The 26,472-nt window shown below is 48.0% G+C and overlaps 3 protein-coding genes across 9 annotated transcripts in view; 1 reads left to right on the top strand and 2 right to left on the bottom strand.

Annotated features, from left to right (window-relative positions):
* Positions 1-25,834, bottom strand: part of SARS2 (seryl-tRNA synthetase 2, mitochondrial) — a 33,567-nt gene extending 7,733 nt beyond the window's left edge. The window contains exon 1 of one of the 2 annotated variants that reach the window (XM_032486070.1): positions 25,729-25,834. The gene's annotated coding sequence lies outside the window, so the exon portion shown is untranslated. Of the gene's footprint in view, positions 1-13,921; positions 14,049-25,728 lie in introns of those variants that run through there. The other variant, XM_032486069.1, reaches the window with a different exon arrangement.
* Positions 218-3,235, top strand: MRPS12 (mitochondrial ribosomal protein S12). 4 transcript variants are annotated; one of them, XM_006194972.3, is made up of 3 exons: positions 218-298; positions 596-663; positions 2,610-3,235. In XM_006194972.3, exons 2-3 carry the CDS (start codon positions 615-617, stop codon positions 2,978-2,980), a joined length of 420 nt encoding a protein of 139 aa, XP_006195034.1. In that variant the 5' UTR covers positions 218-298; positions 596-614; the 3' UTR covers positions 2,981-3,235. The 4 variants fall into 4 exon arrangements, with proteins under 4 accessions (XP_006195034.1, XP_032341968.1, XP_032341969.1 ...); XM_032486077.1 differs by having other exon boundaries at positions 218-302; XM_032486078.1 differs by having other exon boundaries at positions 234-307.
* On the bottom strand, positions 3,160-25,856 carry LOC106731097 (F-box only protein 17). 3 transcript variants are annotated; one of them, XM_032486074.1, is made up of 6 exons: positions 25,729-25,856; positions 9,794-10,159; positions 8,975-9,086; positions 6,901-6,996; positions 5,958-6,093; positions 3,160-4,542 (listed from the first exon to the last, which is right to left on the bottom strand). In XM_032486074.1, exons 2-6 carry the CDS (start codon positions 10,140-10,142, stop codon positions 4,399-4,401), a joined length of 837 nt encoding a protein of 278 aa, XP_032341965.1. In that variant the 5' UTR covers positions 10,143-10,159; positions 25,729-25,856; the 3' UTR covers positions 3,160-4,398. The 3 variants fall into 3 exon arrangements, with proteins under 3 accessions (XP_032341965.1, XP_032341966.1, XP_032341967.1); XM_032486075.1 differs by having other exon boundaries at positions 25,713-25,843; XM_032486076.1 differs by lacking the exon at positions 25,729-25,856 and adding an exon at positions 13,922-14,053.
* Between the last annotated feature and the right edge of the window lie 616 nt (positions 25,857-26,472).

Here is a 26,472-nt window from a genome sequence, read left to right as displayed (position 1 = left end):
TTACGCACCCTTCGTCCCGCCCACTACGCGTTTAGACCAGTTGCAAAGCCGCTATTGTGCTCGGAAAGAGCCAATCAGACCCTGGAAGGGGGTGATCCCCTTCTATGCATTAAAAAAAAAAAAAAAAAAAGCCAGTTCAGTGAGAACAGTTGTTCGAGATTGACACTATACTTGCCCAATCGTCGCCTGTTCCCCGCCCCTTTAGTGTACGCGAGAGGCAGAACCAGCCAATCCCTGCCGGGATAATCCCCACACCCGGCTAGAGGCCCAATTCCGCGTGTCTACGGACCCTGCTGGGGTCGGTGAGGTCGACAGTGCTCTTGCCTTCTCTAAACTTTCCCCGGCCTCCCCTCAGTTTCCTTGTACCTCCTGTACGTGGGCGGGGGCGGTTGGGTTCCCGAGAGCCTACTTAGCGAGGCTAAACTTACAGAGGGACTTTCTGTAGGCAGCGTTAGGGGTTGTGGTGACGCGGTCAGGAAATTCCTTAGATGTAACCAGAAGGCTCCGAGAGCGGGATGGGGAGAATCTGGACCCTTCCCCAACGACAGCCGCTTTTCCCTCCTGCTCCTTTCTGAGTCTCTTACCCCTAACGCAGGGACGCTGCGGACGGCGGGATGTCATGGTCCGGCCTTCTCCGTGGCCTCAGCACGTCCCTAAATTATGGTAAGTGGAGGGCTTGGACGGCAGAGACGAGGCTGGGTGAGGGTTAACCTCCCCCCCCCACCGGACTTGTGTCCCTCTGCCATGGCCCCGAGGGAATCAGGGTTTTAAATCGGGAATGGATACACAGTGGGTTTTGGCGGAGCTGGGGTTGCAAGTGCAAGAGGTGGGAAGTAGTTTTATTGAGGGCTACTGTGCGTCAGGTGGGTATCAGGAGTTTGGGTAGGTTATATCTTCAGCAAATAATGTTAAATACTTCCTGTGGGTGAGACATCCAGGCAAGACGTTGGAGTCGTTCATTCAACTGATATTTTTCGAGAGCCTAGTACATGCCAGGCATTGCGTGGGACACTTTATGAACCTATTTTTTCCCCCACAAACATCAAATGCTTTTCATGGGCCATGCCCTTTGTGAAATATTCCACTCACTTAGTCACTCTGGAAACCTTTATCAAACATCTTCTTTTTGACACTCACCAAGGGTCACAGGGCTGGACAAGACAGACCTGCGCCCTGCTTGGGGGATCTGGGCTAGCTTGACATGCATATCTCATGGGAGCCTCACACAGGAGGGAGATGTGATTATGGTGCCCACCAGACAGATGAGGACACTGAGGCACTGAGACATGAACAGTCTTGCTCGAGGGCACACCACTAGGAAGACACTTCTAGGAACATCTCCTTCCCTTTGAGGATTCTGCTGTAACTTGAGGCATAAAGACACATGGAAATGGAGAGCAAAGCCAGGACCTGCCCTGGATATGGAGGGGAATGTGAAGTTTGGGTGGGAGAGGGCATCCGTGCTAGTGGCAGAGAGAGAGGATGCACCTCAAAGCCCAGCTCTCTGGGGGGAGGATATAGCTCAGTGGTAGAGCGCATGCTTAGCATGCACAAAGTTCTGGGTTTAATTCCCAGTACCTCCATTGAAAAAAGAAAGAAATCAAGGCCCTGGTCTGGGATCTCCACGGGGGTACAGCCCAGGGCTGTCTCAATCACCACTGTGCCTCCGTTTCTGGGGCCAGGACTCAGTAAGTGCTCCATGAATGTCTGGAAGAGAATTCAGTTATCTCTGAGCTTTCTTACATCCTACTTACTGTCCACAAGCAAGTGCTGTCGTCTGCCGTAGAAACCTATTCCGTCCCCTTTCCCCAACCAGCAGCCACACTGCTCTCCTTTTCTGTTGGTGTGTTTGTGGACACAGGCTAGAGCCAGGAGAGCAAGGAGGTGAGTGGGGAGATGAGGTCAGAGAAGTAAGGGGCGGACCCTGTGGGGCCTCATGGGCCCCTGGCTGGGGCAGGGGGTGGGCATGGGGATTTGGCTCTTGCCCTGACTGAGATGGAGCCACAGGAGGGCTCTGAGCAGGGGGGTGGGGGGTGTGTGATCTGACCCAGGTGTCCACAGGGCCCCTCTGGCTGCATGTGGGGAGCACACAGTAGGAGGAGGAAGGCTTGGGAGACGAGGGTGGACAGGACCAGGGTGGATCTAGTGGGGGAGCGGGGGAAGAAAAGAGGGATTCTGATCAGTTTTGAAGGTTCCGTTGACAGGATCTGCTCACGGGGATGGGAGTGGGGTGAGGTGCGATAGTAGGAGACCCAGGGATACCCCCTAGGGGCACTGTGGGGCGGCATGAGTTAATGCAGGTATGGTGCATAGAACAGTACAGCGCGCAGTGTGAGCCTGTTTGTGTTTATTATGTTTAAATAACATTAAAATAAATAAATGTTCTCTGCAGAATAAAATGAGTTAATCCATGTAAAATGCTTAAAATAGAACCTGACACGTGAGGGAACTGTTATTACTCTTACCCGTGAGTACCGCTAGATGTACACACATGCATCCTCGCGATGTGCCTGCACCGGTCCGCAGAACACCAAAACGGAGTGGCTGATGCTATTATCTATTCACTGGGATAACGGACCCCACTCTGCTCTCCGGTTGTGTCTCTCCAGGACTAGCCCTGGTCCCCCAGACCTGGGCCACGCGCCCCATGGCCACCCTGAACCAGATACACCGCAAGGGGCCTCCGAAGTTTCCTCCTCGGAAATTGGGCCCCACGGAGGGCCGTCCGCAGCTGAAGGGCGTGGTCCTGCGCACTTTCATCCGCAAGCCCAAGAAGCCCAACTCGGCCAACCGCAAGTGCTGCCGCGTGCGGCTCAGCACGGGCCGTGAGGCCGTCTGCTTCATCCCGGGAGAGGGCCACAACCTGCAGGAGCACCACGTCGTGCTGGTGCAGGGCGGCCGCACGCAGGACCTGCCCGGCGTCAAGCTCACTATCGTGCGCGGCAAGTACGACTGCGGCCACGTGCAGAAGAAGAAGTGACTGCGAGGGACACGGCGGGTGGGTGTTCACGCAGAACGGCAGCATCCTCGGGGAGCTGGCCCAGCTCTAGAAGTAGCTGGTCCTGGCTCAAACCTCGGCCACCTCTTCCGTCAGAGCCACCCTTAACCCCATAGTAGTCTTGGGTGTGAATCAGAAAAAGGCGCCCCTCTCCCAACACCCTTGGACAAGACGCTTTATTGCCATCTGCTGGCGAGGGGTTCTAATAAACAGACCACCCCCATGGTTGCGACTGGACCCTCCTTGTATGGTATTCGTTCTCCGTGTGGTCTTGGCAACTGACATCCCCTCTGGCCTCAGTTTCCTCCTCCAGGAAAAACAGTCCCACCTGCAGTATCCCCTTTGTTGAATTTGATGAAGAGTAAACTAGACGCTTTATGTGCATTAACACGTGCGATGGCTACTCTGTTCAGGTGGGCAGCACCGAGGCCCAGTTCCCCTTCCTGCAGGTGGAGGGAGGGCCTGGGCAAGAAGGCCCCGCTGTCAGGCTTCCTCATCAGAAAAGTGGCAGTAATTGTAATGCTGGCAAGGAAAGGGTGTTGAAAGGATTGGATGGGGTGTGTGACTCTTCTCCGTTATTCTCAGACACACACACTTGGCTTCAAATCCTGACTCCACCTCTTCGTTGTTCTATGACTCTGGGTATATTTGTTCCCCGTTCAGGCTGCAGTTTCCTACCTTGGAAAATGGGACTGAGGGTAATGCTGACCTCACGCCATCCCCTGCTTGGCCATGTTAGATTTTTAAGGTTTGGGAGCTGTGCTATTATCACCAGGCCCTGGAACCCAATTGTGGTACAAGTCCGGCCTCCCCTACTTACTGGCCATGGGACCCAGGGGCTGATGGGCAGTGCTGGGGGAGGTTGTGCGGCCCTGCAGCTGAACCCCAAAGCAACAGAGTTCCCTTTGATGCCCCTGTTGGTCCCCTCAAGGACAGATTGCCCCGATTGACCTCTGCACCCTGCCAGCAATCGCCTTACCCCCAAAACATGCTGACGAGTGACTGGCCCAGACTGTCGGCAGCTTTCCCCCTCTATTAGAAATCCTGGTCTGGCCTTTGTTTTTGACTCAGTCTATCAACTGATATCCACACATGAGAAAAAATGTGCAGGTAAAGTACAGGTCTCTAAATTATTCTTTGATGCCCCCTGCAGCCCCACCCCCAGAAGCTGGGGAAGCAGTGGCCAGCTGGGTTTGATCCTTGGTTTCTTGAACAGCATGTGGGTCACTATGCTGAAGCAGCAGAGAGTGGGGTTCCCTGGAGGTGTGCCAGCAACAGTCCACGTGGGACCGCCACTGTCCCCTGGCATCCTCTGGATCCTGGCTGCAAAGCTGCACTTGATTGACATCAGTGACTGGCAGGTGGCAGCATGTCCCCAGAGGCCAGATCAGGCTGGTTAGCTAGGACAGGCGGATCCTGACCTTGACGCTGGAGTGGGTCACGAGGGCGCCGTAGTGTCCCACCCAGGATCGCGTGTCTCTCCCATACTGCTCAAAAGACACATAGCGGATTCCCTTGCCGAAGTTGGTGAAGACGTGGGAGACCTGGGTCGGGAAGGAGAGCAAGAGGCTGAGGTCCTGAGGGCTCCTCGACAGATACTCCCCAACACCGAGTAAGTGGTACCCGGCTCTACTCTGGGTACGGGGGATACAGCAGTGAAGAAAGCAGCAAAAAGGTCCTGCCTTGGTGAAGCTGACCATCTAGTAGGAGACTCGGACCCTGAAAACAGATGGGGGAAGGGCAGAGGGAAGTCTGCAGGAGGGTGGGGTTGTACAGTAAGAGCTGCACCGAGATAACATCTGAGCAGAGACTTGGAGTGGGGGAGCCTTTTGGGGATCTGGAGGAAAAGTGTTCAGGGAGATAAACAGTGCAAAGGTCCCGTGGTGACAGTGTGCCTGGAGCAGGGTGAGGGGAGAAGTAGGAGATGGGGTCTGGGAGGTAAGGGGCAGATCATGTGGGGCCCTTTGGGCCATGGAAGGGCTTTGACTTCCGGGTTTTTTATCTTTTGCAATTATTTTTAATTGAGAGAGAGAAAATTCACCTCACTGTAAAATGTATCACTTAAAACTACAATTCAGTGGGTTTTTTGGTATTTTTGAAATGTTATGCAACCATCACCACTGTCTAATTCTGGAACATTGTCATCACCCCAGAAGAAAACCTTGAATCCATTAGCTGTCACTTCCAATTCCTCCCTCCCCTCTCCCCTGGCAACCACTAATCTGTCTGCTTTCTGTCTTTATGGCTTTGCTTATTCTGGACTTTTCATATAGGTGGAATCATACAATATGTGGCTTTTGTGTATGGCCTCTTTCCACTTAGCACAGTGTTTCCAAGCCTCACTAGTGTTGCAGCGTGAATCTGTACTTCCATCCTTTTGACAGCGGCAGGACGGGACATTGGCTTTTGCTCTGAGATGTAGCCACGGGAGGGCTACAAGCAGGGGTGTGTGTGTCATCTGACTCACTTTTTAATGGGATCTTTCTAGATGCTGAGTCTGTGTGTTGGGCTGGGGGTGGGTGGGAGGAGATCAGAAGTGGAAACCGGAAGACCCCCCCCAAAAAAAGGTTACTTTGATAAATGAGGTATGATTATGGTGACAACTTATGCTCAAGACCCAGCCTGGGCTTGCTTTGGGCCCTGCACGCTTCAGTGTGACTTTGGGCGAGTCACCAAACCTCCCTGCTTTAGTTTCTTCGACTCAAGTAGGGGGATGGAACAGGGACTTAGATTTACCACTGCATTCCCAGCAACCAGAGCAAGGCTCAGCACACAGTAGGTGCTCAATAAATGTATGTTGAACAACTAGGCTGTTGGGCTAATGAAATGAATTAATGGGTGAAACTCTTGGGACAGGTCTGTAATAAGGGCTCAGTGATTGAACAGAATCTGAGCAGGGTGGGAGGTGGGTGTGCCTTGGGGCAGGTCAGGGGTGGTGTGGAAGAGGGTCTGGACCCACCTGGCGGCAGCCTCTCTCAGTCCACTGAAGGACTGGGTTGGGCGAGGCCGAAAACTTGACCACTTCGTTTTCGTACACATCCAGGAGGCGGACCCGGAGTCGGTAGATGCAGCCACAGTTCTCCCGGGCGCCCCACCTGCCAGGTGGTGGTGAGCCTTGATGCCCCCGCCACCTACTCAGGTCTCTCAGTGGGAGGGAGGGAGGCTGAGGGCTGGGCTTCCCCAAAAGGATGAGGTCAGGCCTGGGAACCTAGGGGAAGGAGCCTGGGTGCTCCTGGGTCAGATTCTGTAGGCTTTGGGTCAGGTGTGTGTTGTGGGAATACGACATCTGAGGAGGAACCACAACCTGGGGGAGGAGCCTGTGGGTGTGGGAATCTGGATGCTCTAGGGTGGCCACAGCTCTGGGGAGGAGCCAGAGCCCCACAGAAGAAACTGGATTTTCTGTGGAGGAACAAGATCTTGAAGGAAGCACCCAAACACTTTGGGAAACAACCTGGGTGCTCTTGAAAGGAGGGGGCTCATCGTGAGCCCACAGGCTCTGAAACTAGCCAGTGCCGCATCTCAACTCTCAGGGCACAATGCTCCCAACCTCTCTCAGGCCTTGGGTCTAGGGTCAGGGCTGAGTTGTCCTGGGAGAGGGGGATGCTTGTTTCAGACTTGAGTCAAGCCAGTCAGTGGCCCCTATGCCGACAACCCTGGGGCCTGCTGCAAAGAAGGTGGGGAAGAGAGCAGAGTGGGGACTCTGGGCTCACCAAGGCGCCGCCCCTCCCTGGCTCTGCTACTGTGAGATCATCACTTTCCCTGCTCTCAGCCTCACTATGAAGGGGGCACAGTAGCAATGCCAGCCAGCCTGTGGGGTTGGTGGGGACATGAAATGAACCCCTTCTGCTGAACTGCTGCTACCACCGTTGATGCTTGGGGGCAGGTCGCCATTCTCCACTTACCAGTCGGCCACACAGATCTCTATCTGGGCGCTGTCCAGCAGTTCCTGCCACATCCCCTCCATCACCAAGTCCACAAGCTGCCTCTTGAAGCACCATCTGGGAAGGACGGATGGTGGGAGGAGGCAGGGCGGCAGAGTCCCATATTTCAAGTCACAGCCCAGAAATCACCTCCTCCCAGAAGCCTCCCCTGATCACCTTGTCTAAAGCAGCCCCTCAGGGTTGCTCTACCAGACAAGATGTATGATGAGCTGGGCATCCCCACTGGCCTCTCAGATCCTCTCCACCATTCTCCACCCTGCTCTGGGCTCCAGAAAGGTGACCGTATGCAGGCCTGCCCCTAATATGTGGGGACCGGGACATGAGTACAAACGGAGGGCCACACACTAGACATCTGAGCAGGGAACTCTGGGGTCTCTGACAACAAGTTTGCATTGCCTGTGTGGGCAGGTCTCCCTCACCCTCTGCTTCCTGTTGGGTCAGCCAATGAGAAGCTCCAGCAGGAGATGGAAGAAGAAGAATGTGAGATCAGGACATTTATTCTGCTGGCTCCCTCCCAAGGGAATCATCAGGGAACTGTTGTGTCTCTCAACAAAAAGGCACAACCCCATAGTGCCCTCTCCTCACAGCTTTCTCTGTCTTCACGTTTCAGTAACTGTTTCCTCCTCTTACCCCTGCCAAGCCTAGGATGGTAATGTCCCTTCCCCATACTGTTACTAGCCTGGTCCTGCAGTATCTCGTGTTCTGCCTACACCTTTGTAAAGAGTCCATCTCCTCTAATCTCAATGTGCCATTATAACAGAAATAGTGTTTTTTCAGAAGAACTGATAAACTGACTAGAACAGAACAGAGTGCACAAGGACAGATAGACCAACGTATATATGGGAACATCATAAATTAATAAATGTGGCACTGCCATTCCATGAGGAAGGGATGGATTCTTTAGTAGATAGTGTTGGGAAAATTGGCTCAATATATTGGGGGAGGAGGGGAACTGGATCCTTACTGAACATCACATTCAAAGGTAGATTAAAGCTCTAAATGTGAAAGATTAAACTACGAGTTGACTAGAAGAGAGTATATAGGAGAATACTGTTAGGATCTAAGGGTAGGGAAGGATTTTTTAAACAGCATTTCAAAAATGAATTCTAAAGCAAAAAGTTGAATTTGATCACATGGAAAATAACATAACACCAGGGACACAGTCAAGACGTGCCACAGTCAGATAGTAGACGGGGAGATTTTGGCAATGTCCAGGATGGACAGGGCACTGACATCTAGAATATACAAGGAATTCTTGTGTATCGATGAGAATAAGAGCTCAACCTTAATAGAAAATATGAACAGGCAATTTACAAAAGAGGGAAATGAAAAAGCTAACAAACACATGAAGAGATGCTTAATTATTAGTAAACTGAAACATGCAAATTAAAATAGCAACAAGATATCTATTACCTCACGCCAAACACACTGGTAACTACTAGAAAGCTGGATAATGCCACATGAGAATAATTGACTGTGGGGGGAGGGGACAAGGAAAATGGGCATGGGGTATGAGGATTAAAGAATCAACCGATCATTCAGACTGTTTTGCTATCTTCATAGCATTTATCATAACCAGCTCTAAAGTCAGATCACCTGGGTTCAAATCCCAGTTCCACCATTTACTAGATGTTAGTTACCCTCTGTGCCTCAATTTCCTATTAAAAGGTGTAGATAATAATAGTATTTGTGTTATACGGTTGTTGTCAGGATTAAAGGAATTATATGTAAAGCACTGGCATACAGTAAGCCCTCTAAATGTTTGCTATGTTGTTGTTTTTATTTTACTGTTAACCCTACATCTAAAAGGGAAATAAAAAAGAGCAGGTTCCTGATCTTCCTAAATTTTTCTTGTATCTCTGGCATATAAAACAGTGACTGGTACCTGGCAGGTCCTCAGCAAATATTAGTTGATTGACTGACTGAGTAAATGAATGAGGATAGAAGAGGGGGAAGGTGGGTGAGGGTGAAGACGGTGGCGTAGGGTCCCCTTTCTTACTCGTGGCCCTTGCCCCAGCGATCAAGAGCCACTCACTCGAAAGAAGTCACGAAGCAGGTCTGGGAAGGAGCGCCGGGCACCAGTGTTAGGTTCTTTTCCACCGCCCAGCCATTTCCGCCATGCTCCACCTCCCAGCCTCTGAAGCCCTCTGTGGAATATAACAGAGTTGAACACAAGGGATTCACCTGCCAGCTCGCCCAGCAGAGATCCCGCCACCACCTAATCTGTCCTGCCCCCAGTTCCTCCCATTTAGCAGCCTGCATTTTTGGTCCCACCCAACGACCGTGTCACTCAGGCCTGCCTATGTACTCAGCTTCTCCTCAGCTTCACTCAGCCCCGTTCCCGGTTCTCTTCCCTTAGTTCTCTGAAACTACTGGGCTTCAATTCTGGCCCCTCCCCGGGCTCCTTCCACCAAGGCCATACTCCCTCCTACCAAAGCCTCGGGGCTCCTCCCACCCTGGTCCCGCCGATTCACTCAGTTCCCCTCCTCACAGCCGCTCAAGGCAGCCTTATATTGCTAGGCAAGCCCCGCCCCCGCCATCACCCAATCGGCTTCCCTCAGCCCTCCCCTCGCTCCTCCCTTTAGCCACGCCCACGGAGTCTACAGCTGCTGCGAAAGTCATTCCTGCCATGGCTCTGCCACTTGGCTACCTCTGTTCTGTCCCGAGCATCCATTTCGACTCCCTCCACTGCCCACGGCCCCTTTCCTCCAAGTACCCCGGCCCCGCCCCTGTGTCCTCCGTCCTGGACACCTCCACTCACTCTGCCTCTCCTGGCCCCCTCGCTGCCCATCCTTTGGCTCTGGGCCCCGCCCCGCCCCCGCCCCGTGCGGTTAGGCCCCGCCCCAGCACCCACGCTCTCCACACGAATTGAAGATGAGGTTGCGGCCGAGGGGCGCACGGAGGCAGTAGCGCGCCAGTGCGCAGAGCGGGAACTCCTCCTCGTCCTCGCTGTTGGGCGGGCAGCGCTGGGCCACCGCATAGAGTGCGCGGCCCTCCGCGCTGCGGTCGCGGGCCAGCTGTAGCAGCCACACGGTGGGCCCGTCCACCACGTCGCGCCAGGCGCGGCACACTGGGCGGCAGCGCGTCACTAACGCGCGCGGTGGCACGTGGCTCAGCACCTGTACGAGCAGCTCCGGGGGCAGCGCGTCCAAGGCTATGGGCGGGTCCGCGGGCAGCCGCTGTCGCGAAGGCAGGGCGCCCATCTCCCGCCGCCGGAGTCCTGCAGGTCGAGAGGGTTCGGCGGGTCAGGGCAGTCTGGCTTCCCTCCTCCTCTCCTCCCAGGACGCAAGTGCCCTGCGGCTTCACCGTGACCTCACCAGGCACACGAGCATCCAAGGGGACTGCCACGCCACGAAAATCTGGCATCTACTTCCTGCCACTTGGCTCCGGAGGCGACCGGCTTCTCTGCACCTTTCCCCCTGGCCTGATCACGACCTTACCAGGACTGCTAACCAGGGCCTCCATCCCTGGCCGGTGCACTTGTGTCAGGGTAAGCACTTTATATATGACTACATGCACACTGAAGACTTGCAAAAAAAAAAAAAAAAAAAAAAAAAAACCCACCCAGGAGGAAACCATTTCCACCGCATCCCCCAACCTGTCCCAACTCTCGGGCCTTTGGAATCCATGACGTGTCTTCAGCAAAATCTGTTTCCTCAACCTCTTCACTAAACATTCTTGTCACCTTCTTGCTTTTAACCAGAATCTAGCTCTCCTGTGGCCCTTCCAAGTGGGTAAATCTCCTTGCTCCATGGTGCTGCTTCCAGACCATTCTCCCTTCCTCCTCCCCCAAATTCCCAGCTATCAATTTCATTATCAGAGTAGATCATTTGCCACCTTGTGCATCATCTGCTGACCCAGATCGGTACTCCTCACTTCGCCATGATTTCAGCTCCAGGCTCACTACCACTCATTCTTAGTGATTTCCATATCCAGATGGGTGATCCTTCCTTCTGCCACCCGACTTCTCTGTTCCCTGACCTGCTGTGTGTCCTCTTGGCCCTTTCCTCCCATAGTCACAGCTACACCTGTCTCAACAACCACTGCCTCCTTTAGAGCCTCAATCTCAGGCTTCTCATTCTTCTCCCAACATGTCTTCTTTCCAGCTCTCTCCCTCCAGTGCCCTAGACCTCCCCCCACCAATCCTTCCAACCCACTATGACCTCCCCTTTGTCCCTACCTCTTTTTCACTGCCCCACACCCCCTGGAGTCCTCATTTCTTTCCTATCCAGCCTTAATTCCTTGGTTAATCATTAAAAACATTCTTTGCATACACTTGGCCTCCTCTGGCTTCCTCCTACACATGACTCTGGTTAAAGCTAGCCCTCCACCTACCTGGGCCTGTTACCACACAATTTTGGGGGTTTTTTAGGGGGTGGGTGGGGGTGGATTCGTTTTATTTATTTATTTTTATCGGCGGTACTGGGGATTGAACCCAGGATCTCGTGCATGTTAAACATGTGCTCTACCACTGAGCTATACCCTCCTCTTTGTACCTACACGGTATAAAGCAGCTAAAAACAACACAACTCCACTGGCTGGTCTCAATTCAAGTTTGTGAACTTCACCCTCAAACATGCCGCTAACGCTGCCTGTCAATCAGATTACATTTCTCTTAACTACTTGCTCTTCCTCTCTGTAGATAACAACTTCACCCTTCTTCTCTGTCCTCTAATACATCACATCTCTTTCCACCTCTTCGCTCTCCCTCTTGCTTCTTATTTTGCAGAAAAAATAAAACTGATGAGAGGTGAACTTCTCCCCACTGCCCCATCTACCACCTCTGTGCCCCGTGCTTTCTTTCCCATTGTGACTGCTCCCACCCGTCCTGCCCACCCTTGGCAATGGTCTCATAGTTCTCCACTCCCTCCGCGGCACCGTCAGTGTCCCCTGATCATCCTCCAGCCTCACAGAGCCATCTCTCATCTGAAAACAAAAGAAAATTTTCTTGACTCCGCTCCCCACCTCCAGCTATGGCCCCATCTCTTCGCTCTTCTTTATAGTAAAACTTCTCAAAAAAGTTGTCTACACTCACTGCCTCCATATTTTCTACTCCCGTTCTCCCTTAAATCTTCTCTAATCAGGCTTTGCTTCCCTTCCCCATCCAGAAATGTCAAGGTCACCAATGATCCCCTCCCTCCCCCTACAACCACCTCCTCCACCTCTGCTCAGTGCTGAGCCAACAGCCACTGTTCAGTCCTCTGTCAGTAGCACCTGACACAGCGGGGTGACCCCCTCTTCACTTGGCTCTGGGCCACCACACTCCTCTGGAGCACTCCCATCTGCCTGATGGCTCCTAGTCAGGCTCCTCAGCTGTTCCTTTTACCTCCCTCTGATGTCACAGTGTCAGGGATCAGTCTTCGAACCTCCCCTATTCTCCATCCATACTCCCTCCCTTGGGGATCTCGTCCACTCTTATCACCTCTCATCTGGACCCTCATTGTCTCCCTGCTCCATTCCCCAGTTATCTATTCCCCACTAGCAGCCAGGTCAGGTGTGAACACCTGAGTCAGGTGCTGTCCCTGCCGTGCTGAGCTCTCCTGTGGCTCCACCTCACTCAGGGTCAGGGCAGGGTCCTCACTGCAGCCAACAAGCCCCATACAGTCTGTGCTCATCACCTCCTTGCCCTCTTCTCTCCCTCACTCACTCTGCCCCAGCAACACCAGTCTCCATACCTCAGGGCCTTTGCACAGGCTATTTCCTCCACCTGGATCCAGAGAATTTCTTTGCTCACCTCCATACTTCCCTTCAAATTTTTACTCAAAGTGTCAACTTCTCCCTGAGACTTTCCCTGGTCACCTTATTTACAATATCAGGGCCTCATGATCATCCCCTACTCCTCCTTCCCTCTTTCCTTACTATATTCTTCTCTAAAACTCCTATTATCTTCTTACATACTTCCCCCCACAGAAATATCTATAATTACCTAAGTAAATCTTCCTTATTGTCTGTCCCCCAACCACACAGTAATCACCAAGAGGGAAGAATTGTTGTTGCTTCTGCATATGGCGCACTACAGTGTCCACACCAGTGCCTGACCCATAGTAAGTGTTCAATAAAGAGATGCTAAGTGAACAAACTCGAATGCATCACCACGACAGAAACCTGCTGCACAGATGAAGAAATCGAGGCATGGGAAGGGGAAACACCTTTACTTAACAAGAACTCAGGGATTAGTTCAAGACCTAGTGAGAAACTTATTTCATTTTCCCATCCAGCAGCAACAGCCTAAGTAGGGGAAGTTTTTGTGCCTGGAGCCAGCCAGCCTGGGTTCAGGTCCCTGCTGTGTCTCTTGCTAGTCATATGACCAAGGGCAAGTCATTTGATCTCTCTCTGCCTCAGTTTCCTCTTCTGAAAATGAAGATGTTAACCATACCTACTTCACAGGGAGATGAAACAAGGTAATATTTGTAAAGCACTTAAGAAAAACCACTGGTGTCTCATAAATAAAAGTGGTATTAATATAAAATTAGACACTAAATCATGTTAGTTGCTATTATTATTATACATCATAAAAAGATCACGAGCAACCATTTAGCTATGATATTTTATCTGGTGACATTTATTGAGTCCTTACTAAACCGCTGTGCTGAGCATTTAAGCTGATCATCGCACTGATTCCCATCAATGTGTTTTAATGGAGCAAACATCCTCCAAGGCTGCCCTGGGTTAAGAGGCTTCAATGATCTAATGCTTGCTATGCTATCTAATGCCAGTAAGTGCTTGGTTCATGCCAGCTGTTACTATTTTTAAACAAATTGATTAAGGTCTTGTTAAGAATTAAGCACGAATCAGGCAAGTGATCTATGGATATGATAAAAAATTTGACTCCCTGTTGACCCTACTACAGAGGACTGAAGTTGTAGAGACAGGCTTTAGAGACCAGGTGTGCTTTGCCCCAGGAGGTTGTTAGTTGCATTAATAATTAGCTGTGATTTACAAGCAAGCTCGCCAGCTTGCCAGGCATGGATGTGACACTCACCAGAGTGTAGTCCCCTGGGTTGGCTCTCCTTGGGAATGTGCCGGTCACTGGTGAACAGGGGATCTCCGGAGCTGGGGGGTGGTCCCCTCACACAGTGAAGGCAGCCAGACTTCACTGAGGAGCAAGGACCTTTAAGTGATGTACCGATGAGCCCTGGGTATACAAAGCATTTATTTGCGATGCTCTGCTGAGGGCCATGAGGTGCCTTGTAGCCACCATGTCCACATGGCTGAATGCCAACTACTGGCTGGGTCAGACTGGAACACAGACGGCATGGCACTGCCTGCTGCCAGGGTGTCTGGGAGGGTGTGTGTGTTTGGAGGCTATTGTATTTATTGGTTGTCACAGTGACTGGGAGATGCTACTGGTATTCAATTCCAGGGACCCATGATGCATGGCAGACCGTATCTTCCCAAAATGGCTAGAACAACATATCCAACTGACATGCTCTTCTGGGACTTGACCATTCTCCATTAAGTGGAGTCCATACCTCTCTCTTTGACATAGGCAGGCTTTTGGGACTGCTTCACCTCTCAGAGCACCGCAGAAGTGACATCAGTAAGGGATTTCGGAGGCTGGGTCATCAAAAAGGATACAGCCTCTGCCTGACTCTATGGGGATGCAGGAGCCCCCACTTCAGTGCTGTGCTTCTAAACGTTTGACAACTGGCTCTCCAGGGGAAAAAAGGAAAAGAATCTGAGTTTGCAGCATTTGCTGATTTCTGTGGTGTAAATACACCTACAACGGCTGAGAGCAAGCTACCAAAAGGACGACCCTGAACCTTGGAGCTGGAAAGAGCAGTCCACCATCTGCTCTCAGCAGCTGGTTGCGAGCCCACTCCAGGACACCACCGCCCGAGTCACCATGTAAGACTGGCTGCCCTGAAGTCATCACGGTGGAGAGACCACATGAAGGTAGAAATGCTTGGGGAGCCCCAGCTATGTGTCTCCCCATCTCAGGTGTGAGGTGGAGGAGCGAATGAGCCCTCCCCAACCACTGCCCATGGGCACCTGCACCGCATCCCCTGATGGCTCAGCTGAGCAGTTCTCAGCGGCTCTCGGTCTAACTCCTGGGGGCTCCCCCATTTCTCTATCTCCACGTGGTCTCTCCCGCTAGAGTACACTTTCCCCAGAGTAGTCATTCTTGATAAATAAAAAATAACATAATTTCATTTTTTTTGGAGGGGAGGAGTAATTAGGTTTTATGTATTTATTAATTTTAATGGAGGTTCTGGGGACTGAACCCAGGACCTCATGCATGCTAAGCACATGCTCTACCACTGAGCTATACACTCCCCCCTTACAATTTGAATTTTAACAACTGTATACATCTGTGCAACCATCACCACAACCAAGACAGGGGGCATTTCTGTCACTCTAAAAGGTTTACCCCTCTTCAGTCAACCTTCACCTGAACCCCAACCACTAATCTGCTTCCTGTCACTATAAATTTGAGTTTTCATTTTCAGAGTTTCATATAAATGGAATCATATAGTTATCAATTTACTGCCTCACAGCTCTAAGTTGTTAAATTGAAGTTTGATCCTTTAAGTCTTTCTTTTGCCTGCTGATAGGTTAAATTTTTCCAGTAGAGGGAGCCAGAGAGGCGTGGCAGAAGGAAGGGGGTTTGTTTCCAGCTTCCAGTCTTCGTTCCTGGCAGGCAGCTTCTCCCCACGCTCCCGGGGTGTGCCTGCCTCTCCAGTGGCTGGCATCCCTCAGCCAGCACCTTCCCCTGGCACCTGTCGCAGGGGATTTCCTAGCTGAGTGCCTCTAGTGAGGTACTCCCTTGTGAATGGCTTTCCCTCCGCATTCTAGAGGACCAATTTCTGGCAGGTTCCAGAGGGTGGATTTCCAGGAAGTTCCACAGGTGCGGCACCAAAGGGACTCCTTTACCCTTTAGTGAGCCATGTCCAAGTGTTCTCCAAACACATCAGGGTTTCTGGGACTGTCAAGGACAGCCTAGGACTGTCATCTTTCTCAAGTTCTCTCTCTTAGATCTTAGGGGTAGTGGCTGCTCCTTATATTTGCTATTTATATGTTCATTAGCTTTCTCTTTATTTCTTACTAGCTAATCCATCTAACTCTAATTCCCTGCTATGGTTACTAATTCTTTTTTTTTTTTTTTTTGGCCCTGCAAAAATATTCCCCTGAAAATTAACAAGGTTACAAAATTCGGATCAACCTTACTCCTTCTTTATCACAGTAAAAAATGTATGATTAATAATTCTGTATCTTAAACATCCTCCCTTCAAATTACTGATAGTTTCAATCTCCCGACTGGACCCTGATGGATGCATATGGTATGTGCTCCCTGTGTCTTCTTTCCTTCAGCATCTACACTGCGTGATTCATCCACATTGTCGCCTGGATCATCAAGAGTTCACTCGTTTTTATTGCTGAGTGGTATTCTGTTGAATAGATAAACCACAATCTGTTTACCCACTCACCGTGATGGACACTTGGGTTGTTTCCAGCTTGAGGCTATTATGAATAAAGCGTCGGTGAACATTCATGTACAAGTGTTTGCATGGATGTATGTTTTCATTTCTCATGAGGAAATACCTAGGAGTGGAAGTCTTGGATCACATGGTAAGTGTGTGTTTCACTTTACAAGAAAACAGCCAATCGTCTTCTCTGCAAGATTGTGCCATTTGCCTTCCCATCAATAACATACAAGAGTTGCAGTTGCCAGCACCTTGTACTGTTCGTCTTTTAAAATTTTAGACAGAGTGGCTTCCTTTTCATGCCTTTGGGAGAGTTCCCTCTACTGACATTCTCCCTTACTAATTTTAATTCTTTACTCTTGAACTATGGTGCCAGTGTTGTTTCTAACCTGCAACAAATGGTTAAGAAAAATCATTGATAAGACAAGCTTCTACATTCTTTGCTCTTTAGAATTATTTGCATGTGCGAAGATTCGGTGTGCCTTCCCCTTCAAGAAGGCAGACTGAGCTATTGATAACCAGGGCCTGTACTAGACTGTAAGAACCTTCAAGTAGATTTTTTTTTTTTTAAAGGGACTCTTTCTGGGTGAATGCAAGCCTGGTGATTAGAGAAAGGGCAGGATGTGAGTGGCCACCCATACCACACCCTGGCTGGCCTTGTAATAATAACAGCTGGTTCTGTGCTAGATGCTCTCAAAACAGAATCCCAGGAATTCCAAGTTCAAACGCCTACAAGAGACGGGCCATATCCTAAATGAGGCCGATTGGGTGGAAGGAAACAGGGAGAGGTGGAGCCTCGGGCAAACCGGAGAGAACAGCCCAGGCCAAGACCGCGGGCCCGTGCTTACTCGGGCTGATTAACTGCCAAGGAGGAAGGTGGGCCCAGTTTGGCCTCATTTTCCAGTTTGTCAAGAGACTGGAAATCTGCATTTTTCATATGCAGTCACCCAATTTTTAAATGTTAGCAATGCACTTAAAGAAAAAAAAATTAAAGCACAGTGTGGATCAGATGAGACAGATCTGCAGCCCCCAGGAACTGACGGAGGGTGGCCTTTTGTGGCTTCTGTCTTATCCCAGGTGATCTTCACACCATGAGGAAACTGAGGCCAAGAGAGGCAAAACCACTCACACGAGGTCACACAGCAGTCAGAAGTGGAGTGGCAGTGGGGATCTGGGCAGTCTGATCTCCCTCTCCAAGGGCATCCTCTCGATGTACAGCAAAGAAAGTAAAAAGCAAAGTCAACAGGAGGGACACCACCACCAAAAAAAGAAACGTCGATAAATTTCTGAAAGAGAAAGCAGACTGAAGTGGAGGGGCTAGGATAGAACCCAAGGTGGGGACAACAGAGCCTCAAGGACCCCCAGAGGCTCTGTGCCCAGAGTCAAGGGTAGAAGTACAGATTAGGAGTTGAGAGGGCAGAGTGAGGACAGAGGTCAGTCCATCTTTGAAAAATCAATGCCTATTTGCACCCTGCTCCCTCACTTTCCTCCCCGATGCTTTGCCACACAGATCTCTGGCTGCCCAACACACACAGGAAAAACAAAACTATACTGGATAATTGTTCTATGAAAAAATGGCATGGTGTGTCTGGGAGGTGTGCAGGCTTCGAGTGGTCCTGAGTATAGCCCTCCCCGCTCTGGCACCTGGGAGTGAGCTCCCGGCAAAGACTGGCTTCCTCCATGTCATCATGAACAAGTGCTGCCTCCCCAAAACACAAGGTTCTCAGTCACCCCTTCAACAGGACAAAGAGGCCAGAGGGAAAGCAGCACTATATTAATGGCAGCCCCAAATCTCATACCAGTTGCTTTAAAAAAAGTCACCCAGACCCTTGTTGGTTGGAAAATGTGATTGGACAAGCAAGGATCATTAGACGCTTGAAGGAAACTAGCAGCCTGAAAGAGAAGCATTAAGGTAAACGGGCAGAGCAAGAAGGAATTGACCCCAGAGGAAACAGAGACAACTCAGATGGCCAAAAGAACACAAAGGAAAAGAAAAACCCTAATTAGTACACTCAGGGCTGGCTTCAGGCTTCATGGACCTGTGACCTGGGCAGGCACACATGGTCCCACACTTAGAAGGGCTCCAAGCCTGTTTTAATGCTCTGCTGTCATCATCTTGAAATTCTTAATTGTTTTTAGGCAAGGGGCCTATATTTTCATTTTGCACTGAGCCCTGAAAATTATACAGCTGGTCCTGGGTACGCTTAGATTTGAGAAGAAATTGAAAACAAAACAAGAACAGGAGGTGGGGAGGAATAGTTCAGTGGTAGAGTGCATGCCCAGCATGTACAAGGTCCTGGGTTCAATCCCTAGTACCTCCATTAAAAATAAATAAATAAAAACCCAATTACCTCCTCCCACCAAAACCAAAACAAAACAAAACAAAAAAACAAAACAAGAGACTATAAAAGGAGGAATGTCTTCAAGAAGAAAAAAAAATTCCAAGAAATATATTGGATGGGTTAGAAACAGGAAAATCCTTCTTTTAAAAGGGAAAAAATAAAGCTATGAGAAATAAAGAAACAAAAAACTGTTTAAGAAAGTCATGGTCCAAACATGATATGCACTAAACTGTATCCATATTATGTCCATTTGACAAAGTATAAGGAATCTGTTTGACCTGGAGGCTAGAGGTATTTTTCTTACATTAGTCCTGTTTATTGGTTTTCATGGGAAAAAGACTTTTTGAGATATAATTGGCATATAACATCATGTAAGTTTAAAGTATACAATGTGTTGATTTGATACATCTATATATTGTAATATGATTACCACCCTAGCATTAGCTAACACTTCTATCATGTCACAGAATTATCATTTCTTTTTTTTCAAGAACTAATGCCTTTTAATTTAATGGTACCTTCCTCCCCTCCATTTCTCTTTTTTTTCCTTTTTTATTGAAGTATAGTTAGTTTACAATATTGCATCAATTCCTGGTGTATAGAATAATGTTTCAGTCATACATATATATATATCTACATATATTCCTTTTCACATTCTTTTTCATTATAGGTTGCTATGAGATATTGAATATACTTCCCTGTGCTATACAGTAGAAACTTGCTGTTTATCTATTTTATATAGTTAGTATCTGCAGATCTCGAACTCCCAGTTTATTCCTTCTTACCCCCTTTCCCTGCTAGTAGCCATAAGTTTGTTTTCTATGTCTGTGAGCCTGTTTCTGTTTTGTAAATAAGTGCATTTGTATCTTTTCATTTATTTTTGTGATGAGAACATTTAGGATCTGATCTCTTAGCATAAAGGCTGTCTTTTCAACAAATGGTGCTGGGAAATCTACATGCAAAAAGATGAATTTAGGCCTTTACGTCACACCATACACAGACATCAACTCAAAATGAATCACAGACCTAAATCTAAGCATTAGAACTATAAACATTTTAGAAGAAAATAGGAGAACATCTCATGATCTTGGGTTAGGCAAAGATTTCTTAGCTATAGCACCAAAAGTATGACTCATAAAATAAAAAAATGGATTAATTAAACATCATCAAAATTTAAAACTTTTGCACTTTTAAAGACACCATTAATAAAATGGAAAGACAAGCTTAGATTGGCAGCAAGTATTTGCAGATCATATATCTGATAAAGGACTTCTATCCAGAATATTAAAGAAAAAAACACTTAAAATTCAATAACAAGACTAACAAACCAATTAAAAAATGGACAAAAGCTTTGACTAGACATTTCACCAGAGAAGATATACAAATGATTGATAAGTACACAAAAAGATGCTCAACATCATTAGTCATTAAGGACATGCAAATTAAAATCGCAACAAGACACCATTTCATGGCCACTAGAATAGCTATTATTCAAAAGGTTGGAGAGGACACGGAGGAACTGGAATCCTCACGCGTTGCTGGTGGGAATGTAAAATGGTACAGCCACTTTGGAAAACAGGCTATTTCTTTACAAGTTGAACATTAAAAAAAAAGTTAAACAGAAACTTTCCATAAAATCCAGCAATTCTATTACTAGGCTACCTACCCAAGAGAAAAGAAAACATCCTTCCACACAAACACTTGACTGCAAAAGTGCATAGCAGCGTGATATACTTGGAAACAATCCAAATGCCCATCAGCGGCTGAGTGGATAAACACAATGTGGTACATCCATACGATGGAATACGGTTCAACAATAAAAGGAATGAAGCATTGTATATGCTACAATATGAATGACCCCCCCAAAACAGTATGCTAAGTGAAATCGCCAGACACAAAGGACCACATACTGTATGATGTATTCATAGGCAATATCCAGAAAAGGCATATCTCAAGATACAGAGAGATTAGTAGTTCCCTGGGACTGGGGATGGGTGTTAACAGGAATGACTACAAATAGGCAGAAGGGATATTTTGGAGGTGATAGAAATGCTCTAAAATTGGGGTGATGGCTGGACAACTCTGTAAACTCACGAAATCACTGAATTGTACCCTTAAAAGAGCTGAATTTTACGGTATGTAAATTACACCACAATAAAGCTGTCAAAAAAAAAAAAAACCCTCCAAAAACCCTGCAAACATTACAGTTAAAGCATGGAAGACTTAAATATGGTAACAGAACAGACTGTGGATGTAATCAACCTTGACAGTGTGAAAGCAAATGTACAGCTGACAAAAGATGGGAAATGAAAGGTGGGGGGCGGGGAGGGGGAGCTGAAACTTCTCTCACTTACTCAGTATCATGGGAATCCGAAGTTGCCAGAATAAAAAAATACAAGCGAAGCATAAAATTTAAAGCTACCAAGGCAAGTAAGAAATGATCTTTAAAAAGTACAATTATTAAAAAATCGATGGCGCACACACACAGTAGATTAAAGACCATCTTTCATGGCAGACAGTAACAGATGATACTGAATTTCCTTATTTCTCTATTATTTCACTGTCATCACACTCACAGTCACTCAGCGGCCTTCTGGGCCACATCATGGGTGAAGTAGGAGGCAAAGTTACTTCAATTTGGGGGATATTCTAGTTTAAACATCATGAACATCATGTATATTAAAGAATATACTTTAAAAAAAATCGACCAGCCAGTGCAATATCACCATAATTTACTTAAAATGCCATCAGTGAGAACTCCCACACGCTCCTAAGGGAAGTATAAATTAGTCTCACCACTTTGGAAACTAGTTGGGCTTTTTTTTAACTCAAGTTAGAACTGTGCCTTTGGCAGCAGGTAGGGGTATAGCTCAAGTGGTCGAGTGAGTGCAGGCACAAGGTCCTGGGTTCAATCCCCAGTACCTCCTCTAAAAATAAATAAACCTAATTACCTCCCCCTCCCCCTCTGCCAAAATAAAGTAATTAAAAAAGAAAAACAGAAATGTGCTTTTCTTATAACCCAACATCTCAGACCCCAGAGCCAGGACACACAGACTAGAATATTCACGACAGCTTTTCTCCTAAAAGCTCCAGCCTGGAAAGAATCTAGGTGCCCATCCGCTGTAGGTTGTATAAATAAATTAAAGCAGTCACAGAATGGAATGCCACGTAGCAATAAGAAGGATTTAACTACAAGTAAACACAACAGCCCTGAGGAAACTGAATCGGAGTTTTGGGTGAAAGATGCCAGTTATAACAAGTCACCTAGACTGAGTCCCAGGACAACCTGACATCCTGGGTTGCCAGGGGCAGTCCTTGTCTACATTTTGTGTTCCAGCATAATTAAGGTAATTATTAATAGTGACCCCTATTCCTTCCAAAATTTCCTAGTTTGGATGATAAGTTATATACTCATACCAGTGGTTCTACTCTTAGAAAGTTCATAAACAGGCTAAAATAATATTATCTACAAATGTACACAGGATACTAACACCATATTTAAAAAAAAAGCAAAGCAGGGACATGAGCATCAAAAAAGTCAGAATGCTGGTTCCTGCTGTGGGGAGGGAGAGGGCTATTAATCAGAGAAAGATCTGGGGGCTGGCAATGTTTTCCTTGCTGACCTGTGTGCTCGTGACATGCTTTATAATTATTTGTTAAACTGTACATATATTTTTCATGTACTTTTCTGTATGATTGTTATATCTCGCAATTTAAAAATTCTTAATGCTATCAATGAACACCACGATTATTTAAGTCCAAGACGGAAATAGTCTGACGGCATCTTAATGCAACTAATAATTCAAACTTATCAACGCTTTCTTTGTGTAAGGTGCCCTGGAAGATCCTCTGTGTGCATCATCTCATTCCCTGGAGGCAGTGTTGACATTTCTGGGGCATCACAAGGCTGGCAAGGGACATTGGTCTGGGGAACTGCTGGTGACAGCCTGTGGAGGAGGTGGCACTGGGGAGAGGTGACACATTGCCAGTTCTACATCAGTCAGCCTGGGATAGCCCCAGCCCCCCTAACTCCAACTTCTTCATGAACTTGGGCAAATGGCTTTCCGTCTCTGAGCATAGATTTCCCCTCCAGAAAAGGAGAAGTGCGCAGGTCCACGTTTCCTCTCCACAATCCCCAAATCCAAAAGCTCTGAAAACCAAGTCTTTCCCAGACCTGTTTGGTGGTGGAGCTGACTGGAGCTGATGTAACGTTTTGTTTATCCCACTGGGTATGAACATGCATTTCACTGAAGAAATATCCGTGTGTCTGATTACACGATGCTCCCTAGCCCACTAGGGGGTCTCATGTAATGTACAGGATGGGTTCCCTAGGGCTTGCCTCATATTCAAAAAGTCTGGACTCCCAAACGCATCAGACGCCAAAAGTTTTAGCTAAGATACTGCAGACTTGTAACTCCCACCTCTCATGGTGATGGGGAAATGAAACACGATCAAGGCTTGGTCCTCAACAAGTGTTAGCTGTTACTGTGAACTTTGTGACAATGATTAGCAGTTAACATCCAGCTACAGGGAGTCTGTGCCCATACCTCCTTCGGTCAGAATTAAACAGCCACTGAAACCACGACTGCAGGAATGTGTGCCCAGGGCAGACGTGCTGCGGAAGTAATGGGATGAAACACAGTAGGACACAAAATTTCACCACTGGCCAGATCAGAGCCACTGGGCGAATTCAAAATAGGAAAAGAAAAGGCCAACTTCAAAATCTACCTCTAGACAAAAAGAGGTAGAAGGAAGGGCCCAGTAGCAGTTATGATGTTAAGAACAGTTATTCCCGGTGAGCAGACTATATAGTTAAGAAAAATCCTTCACAAAATATTAACAGCTACTGTTAACACACACTAACTGCTCTATGCCTGTGGGAAGTGTTGTACAAGATCTCACACAAGTCTTACCAGCAACCCCATGGGGTAGGCGCTGTTTTTCAGCTGGGGAAACTGAGGCTTGGAAAAGGGAAGCAACGAACCCAAGGTTACCCAGCAAGCAAATGGCAGACTGGGGATTTGAACCTTGGTGTGTTGGACTCCAGGGTTTGTGCCACGGTGCAAGTCTTCAACCTTAGTTTCTAAATTGTCTTAGTTTATTTTCCTCAGATTTTACCATAAAAATGTCACCATATAGAAAAGTTGAGAAAATAGTTTAAATGAGTGTATGTTCCATATGACACCTCTATAGGTCTACACTACCGCTTAACCTACCAAGAGAAATCCACTCTGCTCTCTAGTATTCAGTCCATGGACACTTTTCCCCATCATCCCAAGGTCTTCTGGAGCTGTTTCTTCCTAACAAAGTTGGGGCTTACACACTTCTGGGGGTGCTCATGTCTCTTTAAACACTTTTAATCTAAAACACTGCCCCTGCCTTTTCCATTTTTCTTAAAGAGATTATATTACTTTTTTAAAATCTTTTTTTGGTGGGGGGAGGTAGTTCGATTTCTATATTTATTTATTTTTTAATTTTTAACGGAGGTACTGGGGATTGAACCCAGGATCTCATAAGCAGATGCTCTACCACTGAGCTAGATCCTCCCCCCTGGAATTATATTACTTTTATCACAGGAAAAAAATTAGATAGACTCATTTCTATTTGATTTGTGAACTATATGTATAACTTGATTGGATTGAAAAATTAGCATTTAAAAAATATAAAACCTTTATTAAGAAATTTTTTTGGTGGGGGGAGGTAATTATGTCTATTTATTTTTAGAGGAGGTACCAGGGATTGAACCCAGGACCTCCTGCATGCTAAGCATGCACTCTACCACTTGAGCTATACCCTCCCCCCTTATTGAGACTATTTTTAAGCAGATTCCTCAGCCAGGCCTTACAAAAAGGGATCAGCAGATTATAATACATATATATATATATATATATATATATATATATATATATATATATATATATATATATATATATATATATATATATTTAATGGAACAAGAAACAAGTATACAAAAATTATTTTATGTTACAAAAGTGCCTACAGAAACGAAAAGGAATGTTGTGATCATATAGGAAGGACGGAAACTGTGGAAATGATGAAAGCTGTCTCCAACTATTTTTAGCAAAGGATTAACAGACATGGTCTAAAAGTTGATAAACTAAGACGTAACAATGGAAGAGTTTGCTTTAAAGATTTGCAACTACCAGTGGAATAAAAAGCAGAAAAAGGATTAAAATGATGCACCACGGATCACAAGTTACTTTTGCCATTTTTGAAGAGTAATTTAATTACGTAATTTTTAATTGGCTGCGTTAGGGGAGGCGCTGTTTAAAGAACTGTTGTATTTCATGCAAGTCTTTGTCCTATTTGTGTCTTATTCTTATGTTACTGGGACATTAAAAAAAGTGTTATTTCTTTTAAAAGTAGATTGGTAATACTGCAGTTTTCAAAATAGGGGGTAAAGAGCTGCTGTCTAATGTTGAAGGAACAAGATACGGAGCGGTAACAAATTTTACAGAACATTGCAAAAGTTAACTTAGAACAAAACTGAAATTGGCCGCTAAAAACATACTGTGCCCAAGTTGCTAAATTAAGAAACGGTGCCCTAAGATCTTCTGATTCACATATTTTTTTTTTTTCCTGCCAGCCAGAGGAAACAAAATCCAGAACTGGTAAAAAGGAATCTGGCCTTTCACCCGCTGCTGTGAACACGTGTTGATCGGGTACGTATTGGAGGGGGATTTATTAATGGTGGCCTCCACGCACCAGCAGCCGGGCGGAGAGGCGTGGGTGGGCTTTAGAAGATCAGTTTTACCAAAGCCCCTCCGTACGATCTGAGGCTTTCAAATGTTCATTTGTTTAACTATGGACTTAAAGGGGCAGAAGTTGGCTGGAGCAGCCTACGACTGGAGGAGGGCTGGCGAAGGGGCTCTGGGGCACAGGACTCCCGGGACATGCCCCTCCCGGCAGGGCATGGGGCGGAAATCGTTCCCGGGGCGCCCCAGCTGCGAGTGGGAACAGGGCGCGGGTCCGCCTGGGTCCCTACCTGTCCCGGCGCTCACCTGGAGGCCTACTTGGAGGCGGCAGCGGGCTAGGATCCTCTTCCCACCCTGCTCTGGGAGGCAGTCGGGGGGCTCCCCAGGATCCGCCCGGCCCAGGGAGCCCCGGGACGGGCGCTCTGGGCAGGCTGTCCTCTCCCGGGGGTGGTGGCTGAAGTCTGGCGCCGGGGGCGGGCGGCTGGGAGATCCGGCGGGCGGGCGGCAGCGCCGGGCCAGAGGCAGGGAGGGGCGGGGTCTGGGAGGCTGCAGGCGGCGGGGGGAGGGCCCAGCTGCCCAAGGCTGACGCGGAGGGGACCCAGCCCCCGAGCTCTGGGATCTGGGGCCCGCTCCTCGGAGAGTCTACGCTTTCTCCACGTAGTTACTTGCTGCTCAGGCGCCCCGCCTGGGTCAGGAGACCCACGTCCCCCGGTGCTCACCGCAGGCACCTCCAAAGGGCAAGTTCCACCTCCTGCCCTGGGACCGGTCCTAGCTGCCCCCTCCCCCCAAATCCCGTCATTCCTTCTTATTGCAGCCACCTGCCTACAGTCGCCTGCGCCGTTCAAAACATCTCCCACCATCTGTCCACCACTAGTAAACGACTGAGCGGTGACTCTGACCCTGGGCCTGGTGTGAAACACTAGAAGTTTCAGTCTACAGGGATTCTCTCGAATTTACATTGTGTCCCCAGAGTAGTGTCTTAGAGGCCCAGGCCTGTTCTTAAGTCGACTTTCTCTGCCACCTGTAATCCCTTGCGGCGCTGGGCGCTCC

This window comes from Camelus ferus, chromosome 9 (genome assembly GCF_009834535.1).
Source record: "Camelus ferus isolate YT-003-E chromosome 9, BCGSAC_Cfer_1.0, whole genome shotgun sequence".
NCBI classification, from domain to species: domain Eukaryota; kingdom Metazoa; phylum Chordata; class Mammalia; order Artiodactyla; family Camelidae; genus Camelus; species Camelus ferus.
The sequence above is the reverse complement of the archived record's forward strand: the minus strand, read 5'-3'. Positions and strand labels throughout refer to the sequence as shown.

Bases quoted from the DNA above. Each gene is read 5' to 3' on its own strand.
- MRPS12 (XM_006194972.3), top strand. From the start codon at position 615: ATGTCATGGTCCGGCCTTCTCCGTGGCCTCAGCACGTCCCTAAATTAT. The intron at 664-2,609 runs GTAAGTGGAGGG...GTGTCTCTCCAG, and splicing joins CAGCACGTCCCTAAATTATG to GACTAGCCCTGGTCCCCCAG.
- LOC106731097 (XM_032486074.1), bottom strand. From the start codon at position 10,142: ATGGGCGCCCTGCCTTCGCGACAGCGGCTGCCCGCGGACCCGCCCATA. The intron at 9,087-9,793 runs GTGGGTGCTGGG...TATATTCCACAG, and splicing joins CTTCAATTCGTGTGGAGAGC to AGGGCTTCAGAGGCTGGGAG. The intron at 6,997-8,974 runs GTGAGTGGCTCT...CGTCCTTCCCAG, and splicing joins TGCTTCGTGACTTCTTTCGA to ATGGTGCTTCAAGAGGCAGC.